The 22,841-nt window shown below is 44.4% G+C and overlaps 1 protein-coding gene and 1 pseudogene across 1 annotated transcript in view; one reads left to right on the forward strand and one right to left on the reverse strand.

Annotated features, from left to right (window-relative positions):
- Positions 1–931: 931 nt before the first annotated feature.
- LOC119176316 (malonate--CoA ligase ACSF3, mitochondrial) overlaps positions 932–22,841 on the reverse strand; it is a 28,982-nt gene continuing 7,072 nt past the window's right edge. The window contains exons 6-7 of the mRNA XM_037427537.2: positions 22,170–22,295; positions 932–1,473 (exon numbers count right to left, since the gene is read on the reverse strand). Coding sequence (XP_037283434.1) covers positions 1,229–1,473; positions 22,170–22,295 — 371 coding nt within the window. The 3' untranslated portion in view covers positions 932–1,228. The remainder of the gene's footprint in view (positions 1,474–22,169; positions 22,296–22,841) is intronic.
- On the forward strand, positions 13,065–13,762 carry LOC142776888 (protein GVQW3-like; annotated as a pseudogene).

The following is a 22,841-nucleotide window of genomic DNA, read 5'->3' on the forward strand; positions in this document are numbered from 1 at the left end:
GAGCCCACTGCACTAAACAGGGTCTGTCCGTAAGGTAATGAGACTTACCCCCCTATTCTAGAACGCCCCTTCACTCAACGCTCCACTTTCACTTGAGATAGCCGATGGGAGCGCCATCTCAAGGCAGGCCAAGTCATTGCATATCAGTGATCATTTGCTGCTATTCTTGAGTAGCGCAGCGTCATTTTCAGCCGAGCAGCGGCGCCGTGCTCAACTCTGTCAAGTGAAGGGTGAAAGTCCGAGTCGAGGAGCGTTTGAGAATACGGGGGTGAGTCTGATATAAGGAACTTAATGATATGATGGTTACATATTACATGAGTTCTTCAAAATAGCTTCCTTGGGCATCAATTCATGCGTGATTCCCATGCAGCAAAGGCTCCCTGCAAGTTGGTTGCTGTGACCTCTCCAAGAGACTGTGACAGCCTGTTGGATGGTGGGCACAACATTAAAACAGTGACTTTTCTAGCTTCTCTCGAACTTCAAAAAATGAAAAAAGTCTGCCAGGCTTACATCAGGACTGATGCGGTCCTGATATAAACCCAGCACACTACTTCCTTCAATGCATACCTTCAAAAAAGGGTATGCAACACGATGCAGTGCACATAAGTTATACAATTAGTGGTAGCTGTCTCTTGTAACGTATGCCTGAAGGAAGCCATGTTGCACCAGTTGCTTATACAGAAGACTCATTAAACGGAACCTGAAGGGACCGGGAAAATGTGTTCCATTTAACAGGAGTTTCATTTACTGAGAGGTGAGTTGGGGTGCAGCATTCAAGTATGAAACCAATGATATTAAAGGCACTTCATTTAAGCAGCAGTTCCGTTTAACAGATATTTCATTTACTGAGAGTCCTCTGTATATGAATGTGAGAAATTTTGTTATTAAAAGAGCTCTAGTAGACATGTTTTTCATAAACACCAGACACAAATAAACAAAAACTTATTTATTCCACAACCACGCCTTGTCTGACAACACCTAACACAGCCACAACATTACAGCTCGATATGTGCAGGTGTTGATTTTGACAAGACCACCAAACCCAGAGAGCTACCCACTGCTCTGCCTGACTACAATCTTTAATAAAAGTATCACAAACATGCACAATGTGCCTTGCTCACCCTGAATGAGCACACTGCCATTTTTTTGCTCTTAAGAAAACACATATTCCATGCTGTCAAATATGCCATTAGACCTGACAACATGCAGACTAGAAATTAACAATGCACTAAGAACTTGAAAAAAGTTGAGACGCAATATCTTTTTTGTTCACTTTGCCCATAGCATTGCGTGGTATTTCCTGAACAACCTGCAGTAACACTGGAATCATGGCTGCTTCCATTCGAGCTTTGCTCCATTCACGCAACTCCAGTAGAGTCAGTTCAGCCGTTGGGTCTCGCAGAGTGACTGCACATGCCACCTTCTCACCCCAAGTAATGTCTGGCAGGCCAACCACAACACAGTCTTGAATATCTGAAAAACGACAGTAGAGAGCTTGTTCCACAGCCACATTTACGAAAATCAAGAAATCGTTAAGATGATGTCCCTGGATGGTAAAGCTGCTGGATAAGGGAAAAAAGCACCTCTGTTGAACATGCTATTCAGTCAAAAGTTTGACAAAAATCTTGTCTGGTTAGGTATCATGATCAAGATGAAGACAGGTCATTGACTAGGTCAAGATGAAAACATAGAGACGTTTTGGGACCTGTACGGGTTCTCAATTTCTCTGATCAACAAACCCATATTGGTCCCGAAACAGCTCTGTGTATTCACCTTAACTTGCTCAATGACCACACCTTCATTGAGAACATATTTTTGTTCAGTCTTAAATGTCATTTAAAAATATATCACAATGTGACTTATAGAAACGTGGACATCATGGAAAGTCAGCTGCGAGCATCAAAGAAAAGCGGGTGCACATTAGGGCAAGTGCCTGCTCATCCTTCGTCACAACCATTCATACAGTGGCTAACGTGCTTGCTTGCTTCGTTCGTCATCTTCTCCTTCTTCACTACAATACGTGTGTGTGTACACACACACAGTGGCCACCAATCTGAAATAAATTTTCTGAGCAGAGAAACGAAGTCACGTACAAAGCATGCTAAATGCATCGCTACAAGAGTGGAAAATTTTAAGAAACTGCAATTTCTGAATGTGTAAACATGTATTGCATGTAATATGTACACAAACAAAAAACTTATAAATGTTATCACACGCTTCTGTGGAATTGCAAATTTGAGCCAAAATTTGCAATTGTAAATATGAGTTTTTATAGCTTGTTCTACATCAATATCTCAGATGTATATTCATCTGGTTTTTATTGCCGTTGTATTATTATTATTATTATTATTATTATTATTATTATTATTATTGATTTGTTTTCTTTATTTTTTCATCATTGTCGCTGTTAGGTGTTGTATAATCATGGACAATTTTATTTGTGTTATTGTTTGTATGTAAGTTGTGCAAATCCATGCATCTATTCTTTTGATGCTCCCTTTACACAATGCCCTTTACACAATGCCTGTAAGGTATTTTGAATAAATAAATAAATAGTGTTATCATTTAAAAGCAGCTCTATGCAAAACTTGGGTTAAAGTTCCAGCAATACATGTACTAACGCCAATGTCGCAAAACCAATTCAACTCTCAACAAGCATAACGCAACAGGTTCTCGCTATCCACTGATTTTTGCAAACTTTCCTCTTCTATGCAGAACTTATGCACGTTTTCCTGGGGACGTATTCTGAAATGATCGCAAAAGGTTAACGTTGCAAAAGTGTTGCCTTTGGTGCATGCTGATTGGCTAATGAGCGAAACCAGAAAAGTGCGGGTACCATCTAGTATTTCCGTCGACATGACACTGCTCTATAGTGCTCCTGACATGCCTGGAATAAGCTAACACACCTTATCACTGTCACTTGATGGCAAATTCTAGCATTTCAGTGACATGGATTGTAGCTTATAGTATTCAAATCTTGGTGGATTTGCACAGTATTTCTCCTCTTAAGCTTTCAGCGATTGATATGTGGGGTTTAACGTCCCAAAACCACTATATGATTATGAGAGACGCCGTAGTGAAGAACTCCGGAAATTTAGACCACCTGGGGTTCTTTAACGTGCACCCAAATCTGAGCACACGGGCCTACAACATTTCCGCCTCCATCGGAAATGCAGCCGTCGCAGCCGGGATTCGAACCCGCGCCCTGCGGGTCAGCAGCCGAGTACCTTAGCCACTAGACCACCGCGGCGGGGCTCTTAAGCTTTCAGCGAGCATTAGCTTGATGCGTTTAAAGTACTCATTATTTTACCAGTGTGTATTATTTTTTGGTTTGAATGTTCCATGAAAATGAACAGTGTTGCTCACATCATTTATTGCATACCAGCAACATGATGAGATACTGACGTGATGTCACTGCAGTGGCACAATACAGCTGAACTCTCCGACCATGTAGGGTTAATTTCTCAACAAAAATACACTTCAGACAAAGCGACATTCTTTAAATATTATACTGTACTTTAAACAATTGCACAAAATATGTTGAAAGCACTTTCCACATGTTTTATATTTCAAGCAACACATTTTATACTTCAATGTTTCGGCCAGGCCTGGCCAGCATATGCTCGAAAATGCCGCAGACTCGTCGCTCTGCGCTCCTAAAGTACGCTCACTCCTGTGTTGTCAGTCATTCTTAAACCAACAGCCAGTGCAACGATGACATGGCACTGGGTTATTGCTACGTCACCAAAGGTAACACCCTTCTTTCACGATCATTTCAGGATACGGGAACTGATACATCCGCTTTTCTTTAGGGGCAAAGCTCCTTATAGCGGCACCCGTTCGTCCCCCGTAGTATGTAACAAGTATAACATTTTGACCTCCAAGGTGGTGCCGGTGAGAGACTTCTGTGCATTGTTGAACAATAAAAAATAGTGCTCAATGTACATGTCAATGGCTGCTAATGGGGAATGAGAGACAGGAGCATTCGGCTTTTAGTTAACGCGCAGGCTGCGATCACCATTAGCAGCCATTGGCATGTACATTGAGCACTATCTGACAAGAAAGGGTTGCTACGTTATACTCGCTGGGTGTAACCTCCTTAGCTTTAGAAAGGTTTAGCGAGCATTGAGCCGCAGTGCCATGAATACAATGAACTTGTATATACCATGAATGAACTCGAGGTGGTTAAAAATGGGAAGTAGATACGAAGCGCAAGCCGTAAGAAAGTAAAAGCCGAATTCTCCGCCTCTCATTTCCCATTAGCAGCCATTGGCATGTACATTGAGCACTATCTGACTGAAAAAGTTTGCTACGTCATACTCGCTGGACGTAACCTCCTTGGTTTTCGAAAGGTTTAGCGAGCGTTCGGCCGCAGTGCCATGAATACAGTGAACTAGTATATACCATGAACTCGAGGTCGTTAAAGGTGGGAAGTGGACCCGAAGCGCAAGCCGTAAGAAAGTGTGCGTGTGCCACCTCTCGTTTAGTCCTTGGAATGTCCGCTGGATGGCGGTGCTTCTATATGGAGAATATATGATGAAAAGATGCGAGATGGTGGTACTTGGAGTGTTGAATAGATGGACGAACGGACACATAGACAAATGCATGGATGGACGCATGAACGGACGCAGGGGCGGCTGCATGGACGAACGCACGAATAGACGCACGCACGGACGGGCTGATGGACGCATGGACGGTCACACTGACGGACGCATGGACGGACGGAAGCAAGAACGAATGGACGGACGAATTCTTCGCCCCACTCTCCATCATTCACTCCGTGGATATGCTGCCATTTTTTTCTTGCTTCTTTTGTAACCTCTTTTTTAAATATATTGGCATACGTGGTGCACATCTTTTCTGTTCTGCTATCTGTAAGCATGATGCCATTTTCATGCTTTTCCTGACTGTTTTGTTTTCCTATTTAAGATGCTTCTTGTCCATAGTAATTCAATAACACACTTCTCTTACAACAAACAGAAACTCTTCGAGAGACCGCACTTTGGAGATTTTCAATGTTTCATTTCAACATTCTTATCATGCTACTACTATTATCGCTGTGGTAGCTTAGAAGGTAAGGTGTCACATTGCTAAGCTCAAGGCCTAGTGTTCGGTTCCTGGTCAAGGCAGCCGTATTACAGTGGGGATGAAATGCATGAACACCAAAGTACCTAGATTTAAATGCACGTTAATGAGCCCCAGGTGCTCAAAATTAATCCCAGGTGACCCACTATTGTGTGCCTTATATTCCGTAAAATTCTGTAGTGGTTTTGGCACGTAACATTTATTTTCTTAAAATGAAGCTGTTAGCCTTTAGTTTTCGAAGCTTTCTGTAGCGCTGTTCAGCTTGCAAAAAGAAAAAGAAAAGACATTGATCATCATGAAATGAAATTCAAGATGAAAGAATACACAGTGGACACCCAGAAAGAGCTGGAACAGCAGCTAGCAATGTGATTATTTAGGTTGATGTTACTTCTCTCCTAATATTAACAATTAAAATAGTACATAGTAACAATAAATAATATATAATACCCCCACTCCAGGCACATACCTGCATATTGAGTTGGTGCATACACTAGTCCCAGTCTGGAGTATTATGTAGGTAAGTACCACTGACGATGGAATATGAATCTTTTGTCTATAGCGATCCAGGAACACACAAATTTTATAGTAAAAATTATACGATAACACACCTGACATGAGTTAAGCAAGCCAAAGATGTACCGATCATTACACTTGCTGGTGATCTTAACACAGACATCACGCAAGAAGTCAAACGGGAATACTTAGTGCCATTCGTCGAAAAACTTTGGACTTTCATGAAGTAATAACTCAGAGCAATCAAACATGTGGTACAGTTAATAAATAAAGGCATTACTTCAGTAAATGTGATGGTGTTGCTTGTCTAACAGCTTCGTTAAACATCCACTTTCACAAGGGGTGGAACAAAGGCAGAGGGGTTTCTTTTTATGCAACCTATGCACCCAAAATGATGCAACACCGCGGGTGTGGTTCTAGATGTCCAACATGCAATCAGCGTTCATGTGATAAGTAGCTGCAATTTGGAGTCGGTGCTGCACAATCCTTCCTTGCTGATTATAATATATGCCCCCACTACAGTATGCAATAACATTAATGTTAGTTTTGCAACGACAGCTGCGCAATGAATGGTACTGAGTTGCACCCACTCTGCCACACTATCCTTCTCCTTACCAGGTGACCTGACACAACATAAAACAGACACCATCAGCTCAAGTTAATAGGGAATTGCTTCAATGGTCTATGTTTGTTCAATTTTACATAAAAGGTTGACGACAAGCAGTAAACATGAAAGACAATCTTTTGTTTCTTAGATTTCTTTCTTAAACTAAAGTGTTGACATATCACCATGACATCACAAGTTCCTAGGTTTTTTTGGGGTGGGAGGGGGGCCCAAACTATAACCCAAACCTTGAGCCCAAACTATAACCCCAAGCAGATGCCATCGGTATCAATGACACCACAGTGTCATCACGGTGCCAGAACTGAAAACAGAACTGCCATATGTCTCTCCCTTTAAATACTTTTCTAGATTCTTCAGGTCTCTTCACATGGTTATAGAAAACCTCTAGTGCTGTGAAAGGCAAAGGGAAAAGAGCTCAACTTAACATTGCCTTTAGGGCCCCTTTGTCAAACTCCTGTCTTTTGTCCTCCACTATTGTGATTATGCCAGCTGTCTCTTCTACTAAAGCTTCTGTGCTGATACTAACCACAGTGTCCACAGAGTTTTATGTTAAATGCTGAAATGCTAGCACATTAAACTAAAAAATCTGGATCTGGCTAAAGAAGATATCGGTCGATGTCACCCAATGATATTTGGTCAAGAAGCAGGCATGTGCTCTATGAGTACAGGCTCAGTGGTGTACTTTGCAAAACAGTTGAAAGTAAAGAAAGCCTTTTGGGGGCGAAATGCAAAAACACCTTTGAATTTAGGTATATTGTTGCGCGTCGCGCGGCGACCGCAGTCTGCGGGTAGCGGGGCCGATCGCCGTCGCTCCGTCGAGCCAAGGATCAGGGGAGAGCTTTGAGCAAACTTAACGGGTTTATTTACATCTTTACATGGAGTTGTCGAGATGACAGAAGAGAAGAGAAGAACTAGTGGTTTCACAAACCACGAGCGTGGTGGTTAAACTTTACATAGTTCAGAGCGACGTCCAGCACTCTGCCGCGTCGTTTTATGCCCTGTCGGGCTCCTCCTCTACGAGTCGACCACCAATCACGCACACACAGGTGAGGGGGGGCGAGCATGCAAGGTCCACGTGAACACTGCACTTTGGTGGTGCCAGCAGGGCTCTTCCTCGTCGTGTGTGAGAGTGCCCACAATCCTGGCCGCATACTTCAAAGGGTCCGCCGATTATGTTCGCTCAATTAGCGGGGCGATCCGCGGCAGCCGCCGCGGTCTCCCCCAGGAAGACGCCGTCCCTGTTGTCCTCTTGATGGCGTCTTGGCGACACTACGTCTCGTACTCCGGGACAATGCCTGGCGGGCATAGGCAGTCAGCCGATCGGCTACTTGACAATGGATTAAAGAAGCGCCGCTCTTTCGAGGGGTGCCCGGTTCGTGGATTCCTCTGGGGAGAGCCCTTTGACCAGCGCCGTCGTCGTCTGCCGGTTAACGCGCCAACGATGCGTGACTGGCCCAGGCGGGAGAAAGAGTGGCGGCTCCAAAACCCTCTTTGGCGACATTCCATCCCGTTGGCGCCGCTGTCAATCAGCAGGCGACGTCTCGTGGGGCCGGCCTCTGTTGCTTCCTCCGTCCAGACGTGGCGAGACTGTCCTTTTTGCACTAATCCGGCGTGGCAAATGACTCGCTGGGTCAAGGCATAGCCCGATCGCTACAGCTCCTCCGCCGACGGGAAGATCTCGGACGTCGGGTAGTATCAGCTGCTCGACGGGAGAGATCACAGTAACCGCAGTCTCCCAACACCATTTAAACCACGAAGACCAACCGCTAGAACCAGCAAGCGCCGGCAATGAGTTTTCGGCAACCAGGCCGGTCTTTCAAATGTGCCACAATGCACCTACGCTTTTTTTTTCTTTTAAATGGCAACCACACTAATACTGTTGCCCATAGCTAAAAATTTTGATTACTCCAAATACCCCTTAAAATCATTACGGAAAACGTCCCTCAACGTTCCGTATAACACGACGCTCAGCTAAAGAATTCAACTGATCCCTGAGCACATACCAACATAACAAAGGGTAATGCAATTTCGTATACTAACACGCTTATTTGCTGAATGTAGTTTCATGTCAGCCCATTGTTTTAAAGAACGCACAAGACTTTGCTGTGCGCTCTAGCATGACATCTTACTCTCATCCAAAGAGCGCTAGCATACCCACACGCACCTAACCATAGGCGATATCTCTCTCACCTAGGTATCCTTAAACCCTCATCTGAACGTGAATTTTCTCAAGGAACAAACGCAAGGAACAATCACACTTGAGGTACACGTCAGGAGTGCGTAACAAAACAGGCGTTAATTTTGCGCCAAAACCCCTGTACCGAATGTTTCTCCCCCTGAGCATTTCGAAAATTGCTTTGTTTGGTTTTATTCTAAAACCTTCCCAAACATTGCTCATTTACTCTATTGAAGACGGCATGCGATGCCGCGCTTCACTAAAGGGCACGAAGCCTAGAAACCCCGGCTCCGCTCGACCAACGTTACCACGCTTTCCAATTTAGCGGGCAAACCACACTTCATTTACGATTTTTGTTTTTTCAAAGAAAAACTAATTCCGAAGCAGTCGGTTGACCGACGCGGGTCCCTGCTTCCGTATAACGCTTAACAATTCAACTCGAAATTTCGACAAAGCTTACACGCAAACAAAATCTAGAGGGAAGAAAAAAGTGTCGAAGCAAACTAGTTGTGGAGATGACACAGGAACATCACTTTAAAACCAAATATAACCAAACAAGTAGGTTTCCAAAAAAACTCCTGTGTCCGACTCTCCAGCCTACAGCTGTCGCTCCCCCTTCAGCCGTACACGCGGCGGTCGTGGTCTTCGATTCTGAAAACGCGCGAGACAACCACGTGCACGAGCAACAAGCTGAACTGCAGCGTTCCGCCTCATTCGCGATATTGGCGGGCTTCTGTCAGTTCGGTGTAGGAGACCGGAGCGATGCGTGGGACAGAGTGGCCATGCTTTCTTTGGGCTAGCTCGCGTGTGGTGCTTAGCTATTGTGGCTTTTCCTTTTTTTCTAGGACCCCTTCTACAATCCCGTTCCCGCAAAGCTTTAAATTTCCTGCGTACATTCCGTCGCGGGAATGCGCGCTGGGGCCTACCCTTCCGCCGTTGGAACCTTACTTTAAGCCACAAAGGACCTTTCTTTGAACTGGCTGGTAACCTAATCTTGGGCCGCTCGCCCGGCTGATTGCCCCCTCTTTCACCCCTTCGCTTTGTCGCTCGCGTATGCCTCTCTCGTTTCCGGCGACGTCTGCGACCGACCTGTCCTGCACTGCTGGTGAATTCGTTGCCGGTTGAGTTATCAATGGTTTTACCGCTCAAGGGTGCCTCTGCACCACCTGCCACAGCGTTTCGGCACTTTGATTTCTTGGTTCTGTCGCCTTGTCCGGCCGATTCACCTGTGCTAACGCTGTACTCAGGTGCGCCCTGAAACGTTCTGTGGATAGAACGGAAAGACCGGCGCTCTCCACGCAATTCCATTCGCGAACCCGCTTTCCTCTTACCTTTCGTCCGGTTGCTCGGACGCATGCAATGTAATTTTGACGCTGCTGCAAAGCTCTTATTGGCTACGATGACAGGTTTTGCGCCTTCTTTTACACGCGTAGTACTGTTCGTCTTTCTCGCGGATTTGCGACGTCTCTTTCGTCTGCGCCGCTTTTTGCGTGTCGCTTCCGAGCCTCCCGATCGCATCTCACACTCGTGAACCTTCTCACAGCTTTCGTCAGCTGTCTCAGTCGCGCGGTCTAAATGATTTTCGCCCTGGTCATCTTTATTCTCACCCTCTAGACCGGCGGACTGGTTAACACACTCAGGAACAATGCAGCTGTTTCCCTTCGAAAAATCTTGCTCGCATTCCTGAGAGCTGTCTGCAACTGCACTGATACCCTTCTCTACGCTCGCTGCTTCTGAGCCTTCTCCGGTGTTCTTGCCTACTTCGACATCATTTGCAAGATCCACCGCCGCGACAAACACCGTTGAGGTCTGTGCCAGATTCTCTACAGCTATTCTAGCTGTTTCGCTAACAGTTAACTGGCAAAGCACCTCGTCGGCCTCTCTACTCAGCGCAGCTTCATTCGCAGCACTCAAACTCGATTCGCCTTTGAATCCGCTGCTATGTTCACACGTGCTAGCCTTCTCTAAAGCTCTGGGCTGCACCTCGCACTTCTCGTGCTCTACACTTGCGGATGGCTGAATCTTCCACTGCGTAGCCTCGACTTTTTGTTCCGACAGTTCAATATCTAGGCTGAGTGCTCGCTCGAACTCTTCACCTTGCTCCCGTTTTTCTATCTCCCATTTGCTCTCACTATTCACCTTGGTGCTATGAGAGACACGCGGACCCCTCTCAGGCTTGGTGTTAATACCAGCATACCGCCGCGCGTTCTTCAACGGAGCGTTCATGAGCTTGCATTCAATTTGCTTTCTGTCAATTCTGGTGCCGAAGCACCGCAGTAAGGCTGCCTTAGCTACATTGTAACTGTTGAACTCGTCCTCGGAAAGGTACCCTATTCTACCAATTAAGTCGCATGGAAAGACACTCAATAAGGCGAAAGACCAATAGTCTTCGTCGAGCCCTAGGTCTGTGCAAACATTCTCGTAAGAGGTTAGGTAACTCTCTATATCCTCGCCCTCTTCGAATGCATGGATCCTCGAATTTACTTGAGACCATCTAAGGCACTGTATTGATCTTCTTGTCTCTTCCAGTTTTACCTTTAGGGTTTCCTTCCACTGCTCTCTCTCTTGCTCTCGCCTTTCCTGACGCTCCTGTTCCTCACGCCTTTCCTGACGCTTTTTCTCGCGCTCCTGTTCCTGTTGCTTTTGAATCTCGTTCCACGTTTCTTTAATATCTTCACTGCTCAGATTCAAGCCCTCAATAGCGCTAACAATTGCGTGTTTCTTCATCCCCGTATCTACTTCTGCTCCCAGCTCCTCCCCAAGAATCAGGAGCTGACTCTTCAACAAACGCTTCCAATCCATGACAGAGAACTAGTGTGGTGCAGCTCACTCTCTACCCAGAAGTTCCGTAAACAACTGCTTCTGTGGTAGCCTCTACCAGCGAAAAGATTGCACTTCTATCTTATCAGCCTGGCAACCAAAACCAAAGCCAGCACTCACCAGTCCACAGCTGCCAGTCTCCATGATCTCGGCGTGTTGTTGATTCTCCGTCCTCCAGGCTCACATCCAACCGCTTGCCATCCAGTTGTTATGGATGGGAAGGAAGGTGGCTGATGGCATCCCACTGCTGCCAACCAGTTGTTGCGCGTCGCGCGGCGACCGCAGTCTGCGGGTAGCGGGGCCGATCGCCGTCGCTCCGTCGAGCCAAGGACCAGGGGAGAGCTTTGAGCAAACTTAACGGGTTTATTTACATCTTTACATGGAGTTGTCGAGATGACAGAAGAGAAGAGAAGAACTAGTGGTTTCACAAACCACGAGCGTGGTGGTTAAACTTTACATAGTTCAGAGCGACGTCCAGCACTCTGCCGCGTCGTTTTATGCCCTGTCGGGCTCCTCCTCTACGAGTCGACCACCAATCACGCACACACAGGTGAGGGGGGGCGAGCATGCAAGGTCCACGTGAACACTGCACTTTGGTGGTGCCAGCAGGGCTCTTCCTCGTCGTGTGTGAGAGTGCCCACAATCCTGGCCGCATACTTCAAAGGGTCCGCCGATTATGTTCGCTCAATTAGCGGGGCGATCCGCGGCAGCCGCCGCGGTCTCCCCCAGGAAGACGCCGTCCCTGTTGTCCTCTTGATGGCGTCTTGGCGACACTACGTCTCGTACTCCGGGACAATGCCTGGCGGGCATAGGCAGTCAGCCGATCGGCTACTTGACAATGGATTAAAGAAGCGCCGCTCTTTCGAGGGGTGCCCGGTTCGTGGATTCCTCTGGGGAGAGCCCTTTGACCAGCGCCGTCGTCGTCTGCCGGTTAACGCGCCAACGATGCGTGACTGGCCCAGGCGGGAGAAAGAGTGGCGGCTCCAAAACCCTCTTTGGCGACATTCCATCCCGTTGGCGCCGCTGTCAATCAGCAGGCGACGTCTCGTGGGGCCGGCCTCTGTTGCTTCCTCCGTCCAGACGTGGCGAGACTGTCCTTTTTGCACTAATCCGGCGTGGCAAATGACTCGCTGGGTCAAGGCATAGCCCGATCGCTACAATATCTGAGCATCAAACGACCCCAGGTGGCCAAAATTAATCTGGAGTGTCCACACTGGTGTCAAGTAGTAATATCATAGTTTGGGGCATAAAAGCTCAGACATTTCTTTTATTTATTAAATACATTTGCCTCTAAAATAACAGATCCACGGTGAGGTCAAAATTTTCTAACAAAAACTTAGAAGCATTATGTGTTGCATGAAAAATAGCCAGAACTAATTTTCCAGTATAACAATAGCATGCAAACTTTGAGACTACCAAGGGGTGTATTCATTCAACTTATTGAAGTCACTGAACCATAATTCAGCCACAAGTTTCTTGCTTCATGCTTGCAGTTGTTCTCTAGATAACATGAAAGGTGCTTCGCTTGACATCACTGAACAGTAAATAGCTCTTAGCCAATGCAAAAGCTAGATGCCATGTTACTAGAGAAGTTCTATGTGTGGTGCATCAGCATGAATCTGTTTTACCCCCCTAACTACAGCACCAAACCAAGCCAGTTGCATTAGTGTCGACAGTAATGTTAACAGATGACAAAAGTTCACTGAATGTCTAGCCCCTACTCTCCCCCCTTTTTTTTTTTTGCATACATATCCTACATATTTGTTATTTTGTCTTGTAAATATATGTACGAGGTCTGTCGGAAAGGTATCCCCCCCCCCTTTTTTTGCGAGAACCTGATGAATTTGAAACAAGCGCGCTTGCATCAGCCAACCTTGAACCTTCGTGCGCATGCGTGAATTTTTTCCCACCTCCTAATAGCGTCAGTCGCTGGGACGCACCATTAGAGTAAAGTAGTGCGCAGTGCTCTCGTCGGTTTTTCATTGCAAGGAAAATGACGGAGCAACTGGAGCAGTGCTACTGCATCAAATTTTGCCAGACAGAAACTGGGTGACAGCCAAGTAGAAACCATTCGAAAGATCAAGATGGCTTTCGGTGACGACACTAAGAGCTGCACACAGATTAAGGAGTGGTACAACTGGTTTAAAGACGGTCGCACATCGATGGAGAGCGAGCCACGCTCCGGTCGGCCATCAACATACCGAAATGACCAAGTCATTGCCGAAGTGAACGCTGTGGTGATGCGGGAACGCCGTGTGACTATCCAGGAAATCGCAGAGGAGGTGGGCATCAGAATTTTCTCTGCACATTCCATTATGATCGAAGGTTTATTCATGAAGAGAGTTGCAGCGAAATTTGTGCCAAAACTGCTCTCGGTGGAGCAAAACCAACTTCATGTTGAAGTCTCACAGGACATGCTGGATTTCACAAGCAGTGACCCTAACTTCATGAACACCATTATCACTGGTGATGAGTCTTGGGTGTATGGGTACGGCCCGGAAACTAAATCCCAGTCGTCACAGTGGAGGCATTCCAAGTCATAAAGACCAAAGAAGGCCTGCCAAGTGCGCAGCAATGTCAAAGTGATGCTGAGTGGTTTCTTTGACTCCCGAGGTGTGGTACATCACGAGTACGCACCACAGGGTCAAACAATCACCAAAAAGTACTACAGGAATGTCCTCTGTTGCCTACGTGATGCTGTACGATGCAAGAGACCCGAGTTGTGGTCAAAAAGAAACTGGCGCATCCATCACGACAATGCTCCTGCACATTCCTCACACTTGGTTCAGACTTTTTTGGCGAAAAGTAAGACTCGTAAGACTCCTGTAGTTCAACAGGCTCCTTACCATATATGGCCCCTGCGACTTCTGGCTGTTTCCCAAACTCAAGAGGACATTGAAAGGAGAGCGATTTCAGACAAGGGAGGACATATGGCTGCAACGACAGCTGAGCTAAACTTCATTTCGAAAGAAGCCTTCTAAGAATGCTTTCAACAATGGCAGCACCACTGGGAAAAGTGTGTGGAGTCCCAAGGGAACTACTTTGAGGGGGATTAGGTTTCCAATGCTCCAATTATGCCAGTTTTTTTTCTTCTACCAAAGGTCGGATACTTTTCTAACAGACCTCGTATGTTCTTGTCTACTGATTGTCACTGTCCCTCCTCCAGCAACACTGCACATACCAAATTTGACTTTATTCTTCACAATGAGCCCATTTAATCAATACCTAGCTGGTGGAGCATTAATGGTTAAGCTGATGCAGCCTGTGTGTATCCACATTAGAGGTAAAAAAGCAGAAGTCCAGTTGTAAGGTAGTATTTTCCCTAAATGTACAGCTAATGCAATAACATTCCGAATGGAGAGAAATTTTACAGTTTTACAGGAAGAATTTATGTTCTCTCAACTGGTAAAAGAAGTATTAAAAAATGATTGCATCTGATATCCTAAAATGTACATTAAGAAGCTACTGAAAATTGTAATAATAATCAGAACTTCTGAGGCGCTACATGTGAAAACCATGAGAAAGCTGTTCATGCCCTGCTGCAGTTTAAGAAACACTAGCCTAAGCAACAGTTCCAAGTTCTTCCGCAAGTCCTTCTTTATCGTGCAGGTCACTCTCTTTTTCGGTCCAGTCTCCATTCCCTTACCCTACACTGTAGCGTTGCAAATCAGATGCTACTCTAGCTGACCTCCTTGTCTCTCTCCTACTCGCTTGCGCTCTTTCTACAAATGTACCGATTATAGATCACGCATATTAAATCTCACTTAAACTTGAATTTGAATTTCATGGCGTACTTAGAGAACATTTACAAGGCTATGCGAAAGGGTCACGAAAGAGAAACAGAACGTTGAGCTGGAATAAAAGAGGGGCCTTTGGGAATATGTGCAACTTTTGTTTCACACAAAAAGATGCCACAGTAGTGGAGCGATTCACAATTAAAGACCAACCATCACTTGCTTAATTTCTCTAGCATGAGAATCAACACTGAAGCAGTATTGTCACTGATTTCAATGCCCTCAACGAATAGATGACGCCATGATAGATCACAGCAAGTTCAAATGCCAACTGCATGGCTATGCAATAAAGCAAAGACCTTACCAGAAAGCAAGATTGTCCTTCAGTGAAATCAGTCAAATTAATCACGACATGATACTTTGAGCTCGTGTGCCTGGTGTATCTGAAGGTGGGTTGTTGTCGAATTCAATTGAAGCCTTATGTTCATCAATAGAATATGAGGTGTCCATTTGATGATTGCTGTTTACCTACACTGTGTTTAATTTTACATTTTATTAACAGTGACGGATAGCTCTTCAGCAATAGTCAAACTGAGCTTGTGATTCCCGACATCATGAACATCAAGCACAGAAAATTCGAAGGGGTGCTAGCATGTATTCCTCAGCTTATGCCTATTTTATCACTCACTTAAAGGAACAATAAAGAGGAACAACGACTTGGTTTAGACTGACAAACTGCACTGTGAGAACTGTAATGCCACATCATTATCATAAGTGCCGGCATTGTACCATTCTGCTCGCCATGATCATGTGTACAAGGTCAGCGTACCTCGTCACAACACCTTAGCATGTTCACAATCATTCCTCCCTAAGATCTCAATAGATTGGAATAACCTACCTGCATCATTAGTAAGCATCACAGACCCCACTCGATTTAGGAATGCCCTAATAAACTCAGAATCGTGAACTGTACTAATCAGCATAAGTGTTATTGACTGTTTAGTGTATTTTTGGTGGTTCAAGTTCAGTTGTGTTTTAATAAAGTGTACTCCTTGCATGGAAAACTTCGTCATTATATTTATCTTCATGTTAAATGTGTTTACATAATCCTGTCATTACTTTGTTGTTCATCTGTATTTTCACCCCTCCCCTCTATAATGTACAAATGTACCCTGAGGGTTTCACAAATAAAAAAAAAATAAGTTCATTATTAGCAGAGAAAATAAAGGTTGAAGTTTCATTTTCAAAGTATGTGCCAAAATATCCCCACATGACGTAATATATTCAAAAATGTATTTTTGGTATTTTCAGAGCATTGGCTCGATGAAATTTTCTGAAACTTCATATGCTAACTCAATGGGACCCACAGATTACGATGTACTTCATCTTTAACTATTGGTAGCTACGTAGGACCCAGTAGATGCTTTAAAATTTCTTATGTCACGGTGGTGGTGTGGGATTCTCAAGGTGGCATTGCCACCTGCATTTTCATTTAGCGCATTTTATTGCTTGCTAAGAGTCATGTTGCGGTAAGAGTGGTGCCTTCAAGATCTTGAAATTATACTTTACTAATACATGAATAATCGTTTTGCTCTTTAGTGTCCCTTTAGGCTCTGTTAACCATAAGAATAACATAACAGTGATCGTGATAGGATAATCTACTAATAAAGCTCAATTTACTGTTTTTCTTTAGTATGCATTTAACATGCTCATACTTGTAAATAGTCATTCTTCAGTAAATAATACAACTACCAGTTGTATTCATGATGATAATAATAATAATGATAAAGACACACCCCTTTATAAGAGACACCAGCGTGCCTACAGTAAAATACAGATTGATAGGGAAATGCATACGAAGGACCCTGCCTATAAGAGACATCTCATATAAGAGACATCTCATATAAGAGACAAAAATCGCTGCCCAGAGCATGCCTCCTATAAAGGGCTTTAACTGTAATTGTAGGGGTTTTACATACCAAAACCATGATCTAATTATACAAGACGCCATAGTGGAGGGCTCAAGAAATTTCGACCACCTAAAGCTCTTTAATGCGCCCCTAAACAAGGGCCTCTAGCATATTGCCTGCATCGAAGTGCGACTGCTGCAGACAAGATTCAATACCGCGAACTCGGGGTCAGCAGTTGGGCACCATAACCAAAAGTGTGAGGGAAAAAATAATAAACAAGTGGGCTTAAGACAAGGCCATAGAATAGAGCAATCAATCTTATTCTCTAAAAGTATTGTATGTTTCCTACTGCATTAACAACAACATTTGATTCATGTCCCAAGCAGCATTACCAACAATTCGATAACCACATTCAATAAAGTTTCAGAACTGTTATGATGGTCAGTGAAGCCACTAAGGTTTGCTGATTTGTAGCAATTTTCGGAGCCGCACAATTTGCATTTTGGACCACTTTGGAGCAGCGTAATTTGCGTTTTGGACCACTTTGGAGCACTATCCCAAACAGCTAACTTTACATCCTGAAGGAGAACCAAGTAGCGTTTACATTAAAGGACATGAATAATTATTTTGGGGCTCTTGTGAAGAGCTAGAAACATTTTGATTGCAAACCTCATGACGCCAGAGATCTTAGGGGCACTCCCTATTTCAGTTGATGGTGCAAAAATAATCTTGTCATCCTGTTGAGCATTCTAGAAAAACTTGTTCAGTGATTATTTTCGTAGCAAATAAACAGAATACTGGTTGAATAAATTATTACTTCATCAAATTCAGTAACTTTCTAAATGCACCCATGTTTTTATCAGCAGATTTGGTAGACAAATGCTAGAGACTCGCACAGTCTCAATTGCATTTCTCTAAGATGGATTGGAATATTAAAAAAAAAAAGGTTATTTTTCTTCACAATTGATTATATTACTGGGCGTAACATGACGTCATTTAGCTAGTCTCATAAAGCCAAACTCCTCCGGCACTCATCTCTCCTGTGCTGAAACTGAGCTTCGTTTTCCTTTTGCAGCGCTGTTTTATGTGTTTAGGCCGTTATGTCTATACACTAAAAACCCCGATAGTGTCCTCTATAAAGCAGTGCAAAAAGAAAAAAAAAACCTGAAGGGGCACCTTATGCAATTGCCTAAAAGAACTTGAAGGCAAGAGAAATTTCGTTTTTATTGCAATAGCAATTATATCGACATTCTCGACTGTATTTTACCATCGCCAGGGGCGCAGGAAGAAATATTTTTCATTTTTTAGGGAGGGGGGTACCTTGATTTGAAGGGGAAGTCGGCAGGCAAATGGTAATTTCGCGTGTTATGTGTGCCACCGGCCGTCACCGTCATGTTTTGAGTACTGTACAAATTATTAAAATCCTCCAGCACATCGCGTTTTGCACGTCGGTAAAAATGCACGAGCAGGGGCGACAAACACGGCTAAAGCAGAGATAATAGAGCCCGCGTATCTGCTTTGCACAGAGCATGGATGCGAGCTGGCATATCTGCTTTGCACGGAGCCGGCGTGTCAGGCCTACCATCGATTGTTACTCAAGCAGAGAGAAATGCGCTGCCAGTTTTCAAGGAGAAGGAAGGAACTAGGACCACAAGGGGGGGTGTCTTGTTATATGAACTTTGACTTTAAAGGTGTGATCGCTGGCACGCGGGCTATTTCGGCAAGCATCAAAGACAGCTGGTATACCCTTCTATTTCGTACTCTCAACGCGAAGTGATTGGGCGAAAGTGCTTCGCTTTCTAGAGTGGTGGCCATACAGGGGTGTGCACTGAGCCTTCATCGCAAAGTGGCCACACCATAGTCGTGCCATTTCGGAGGGTCCATTCGTACGGTCCGTTCGCCGTTCATAAAATCACACTGGTCTAGAGCAGCGGAGCGCGTTCCTGTGGACAGTGTTGTTGACCGCGGCTTCTATCTCACGTTAGCTACAAGCTTCCGTTGATGCTTACATTATAGCACAAGGGCCTAACATGCAGTATGACCATGTTTAGTATCACTGCGGCATCTCTCTTTACATATTTCTGGAAAACGTACAGCAGCTGGAGCAGACGGCTGGCGCTCTAGACAAGTCTGATTTTATCTATACGTGCGTCCGTGTGCAAGAGATGTTCCGGGGGTCCCTAGTCATCCAAGTCGCTGTACAGATATTGAACACAGCACGTGCAAGAAGTTTTCTGCATTGGGACGAGTGCGCGGACCTCCAAAATGGCAACCCCGCGGCTAGTGCACCTCGTGGTGACGCCTAGCCTTATTATTTGGTATAAAAATACAATTTGTTGGTATAGCATCCATAGCTGAGAGCTTATGTGGTAGTAACAAATTGAATCTGTTGGACCCCATATCGCGTAAGTCAAAACAACACTGCCTAAAGGTACAATCATCACTCCAGTTGCCAAAGTGGTTTTCGTGCTGTCAGTCATCCGAAACGAGAAGCAGAGGTTAGTAGCACAGAAAGTTCACAAGCAGTCTCATTATGCCTCGAGATACAGCGCGCGTCAGCGACTGCGCTCTTTGAGTGACACAGCCTTTCTTAACCCCACGCAAAAAAAAAAAGCAATGAATGCGATGCCGTGATGTTGATTTTTTTGTAACCATACACTACTGACCATGGAAAGCGAGGGGCGTATGTGTAACATGGTGTAGCCACTTCACAGTGGGCCTTCCGACACCAGAGCCGCCAGCGATGGCCCCACTACTGAAAGCTGTGTGTATTTAAACCAAATTGCGGCTGCTTCGACCAGGACGCATGCTTTCATTAATGAGACAACATTTTAAAAAAAAGCACAAGAAACTTAGTATTTGGACCCTAGCAATATCGAGTTCGAAAGGGCGGAGACCCTGCCCTTTCGAACTTTTTCGGTCTTTTGGGGGCTTTCACTGCAACAGTGATTACAAACATGAATGTGCTGCAGGCAGGAATTACGAAAAAGCTTTTCTGAATGAATATCCAGAAATAAAGTATAATAGAGGGAAAGTGTCAATGTGTTCCCTTCGTTCACGTGTCCTTCTGTGGATGTGAAGCACAGAATTAGATTGTGATGTCCAGAAGTAGATGTGACAGATATTCTGGCGGCACGCGTGAAGTTATTAGTAAAAATCCTTTCAATCACGTGCCGTGCAACTCTTCAATCGAGCTATCAGCAGCGTTCCTGGAACAGACGATGCCCGCCGATGAATTGCCGCCACAGCTTCACGCTACCAATTGGACTAGATGTCACGAGCCCCAGCGGAGAGTGCGGTTCGACGTTAAGCAGATTTGCACAACAAAAGTTGCATCTGAACCCAACATAGCATCATTAATTATTTAGGACTCACGTGTGACCACCGTTTATAAGGGATAACTCTACTTATGTGATTATAACTTTGGTGGCCCCGAGAAAAAGGTGCACATGTTTTGACGCGCCAACGTGGATATTGCCGGTAATAGACGCTTCCAAATACGACTTTGGCGCTGTTGGGCACAATTTCTCTTGATGTTATCAGGATGGCGCAGTAAATTTAATTTGGCGCCCTTTGGCGCAGTTGGCGCAACAGTGGGATCACTGGATGGTGCACTGACCAAATGGCATCAGTTGCTAACAGACGCCACGGTACTCAAATACAGGGTTCGTACAGGTTTCCAGAAAAAAAACTCAAGAACTTTTCAAGAACTTCTAAAAATTTAAACAGCATAATTATAGTTAACAGTAAACTTTATTGCACAAAACAAAATATGTTCAGTTCACTTATTGCATTGTTTCACTAGGCTAGAAGTTCTGAAGCTTAGGGCAGGTCTTTCAGTCTTTTTTTCTATTTGCATCTTAATGCTGTCAAGTTCATATCGGTCTTAACCTTCACAGTCATTCACAGGCTGTTGGACTGGGATAGGCTAGTGGCTGAGGCTAGTGAGAGTGTGCTGTATTCTTTTTTTAAGAGTTTGCAGAGGGATACCACTAAAGGTGAAGCCAAAAGAAAACATTTCAATCACTAATACTAGTCTACTGCAATAAGCATATATGCACATCTTTTTTTTTTTTTTTTTTCTGGAGAGCTCAAGATGCTGTAGCCTTATCATGGCCATCAGCTTGTGGCTTCTGGCGAACCAAAGCTAAAGTGAATGTGCATGCCTCGATCTCGCCAATCTAATACAGGCGGTTTGATTGTGCCTGATTTCAAAATTGCAGTATCTTGGAACACGATAAGCAATGAAGTTTGCCCAGGACCGCGCTCAACTGCCTACGAGTCGTACAATTGGACCCTGTGAAAATTTCCATTATTCAAGGACTGAAACGAAATTCTAGGACATTCAAGGCCGTGAAATTCAAGGACTTGTGTGTACCCCACAAATATGCAAGCTCTTTGTGAACACTTTTCTAGCCCATGGAAAGGCGTCAGGGGCCGCTGCGGCATTGCAGTACTCTACCAGAATGCGACGAGTGGTGCATCATGAGGAAGTGTTACAGAAGACGGATATGCTCGAATACCAATCTGGGCATATTCAGAGCTAAAGCAACCTTTCTCCAGCATAGATTTTATTGGTGGCTGCCTTGTCTTGTACAACATCTCACTACACTTCCGACTTGCCCTAAAGGGGAACAAAGGCGTGTTTTCCTATAGGACAAAGCAAGATCACCCCCACTGTTGGTTATTTAGCTATTGCACTGTGTGGGTGGTGGTCTCATCTCCTTCCAGTTATCTGTAATCACCTGGCTAATGGAGCGAACATACTCATTTCAGATATTCACACTTTTTACAGCTAATACATGAACTTTACCTTATGCCATCATAACTGATTTTTCTGACTTTTGAATACTTTCACATTTAAAAAGATAGCTTTTACATTTTCTCAAGTGTTTGGCTGAGGGCTCCGGTCTCTTTTCCTTTATGCTGTCTTTGGACACTCGATTGAACCAGTACCCTTTCCAAAGGTTCCTGGTTTCTGTATAAAAATTTAATCCTGAATATGTGCCATATTACTCGTGCATTTTAGACTTATAGAAGACTAAGCATATAAGATCCAGACCAATTGCAGACAAATTTATAAAAACAGAATTCCAGGAACATTATTAGCAATGCCATAATGAGAAATGCTTGCCTGTGTCACAACAGGTACACAATAGCAGTCATAGAAGCTGTTAGGGCACACTAAAGCAAGATGTGCTTTTAGACAGTAACTCAGGGTGACAAAGAACTTCACTCTGTAGTAGTTAGTTTTCAAAAAATTCAGTCAAGCACCAACAGCTTTGAAAACTGCTCAACAATCTTACCTGGATGTGCCAGAAGGTGACGCTCTACATCCAAAGCACTAATCTTGTAGCCTCCACTTTTGATAATGTCCGATGATGTGCGACCCAGTATCTTGTAAGCTCCATCTATATATTCAGCAGTGTCTCCTAAGAAACAATGATGCAAGAAAAAACAGTAAAGGCAATGTCCTTAAGAAGCACATGAAATCATAGAACACAGCTAAAGCAGCAATAGCTGCTATTTTCACAGTGATTGGTATCGTACCTACAATATCTGTAATCAGACACTGAATGCACCCGAACCTTGCCACATACAACTGCAATGTCACTGGCATAAAGTGAATGCTGTACATCAATATAAAATATACCTGGCATTACATCTGAACAGTACATCACATCAAAGTTTTAGTTTTAAAAATATGCATTGCACTTGTAGTGTCTGAGGTGGAAGACATAAGTGTAAACCCTTGTTAAGTCTGCAGGGTGGTCCTCCTTCACGGCTTTCCTTGACAAGCACTGCTATGTCACCCAAGAAACCACTGCCTGTCATACCTTGCTCTGACTGTCCTTTTCAAGTAAATATGATGCTTCAGGTCACAAAACCTTTGTTGTGAGTACTACGGTGTTGTTTTCATTGTGTTAAAGGAAGCCTCTTGATCACATTACACGTATACTTTGCCCTCAAAACTAAAT

The sequence above is a fragment of the Rhipicephalus microplus genome, chromosome X (assembly GCF_043290135.1).
Source record: "Rhipicephalus microplus isolate Deutch F79 chromosome X, USDA_Rmic, whole genome shotgun sequence".
NCBI classification, from domain to species: Eukaryota; Metazoa; Arthropoda; class Arachnida; order Ixodida; family Ixodidae; genus Rhipicephalus; species Rhipicephalus microplus.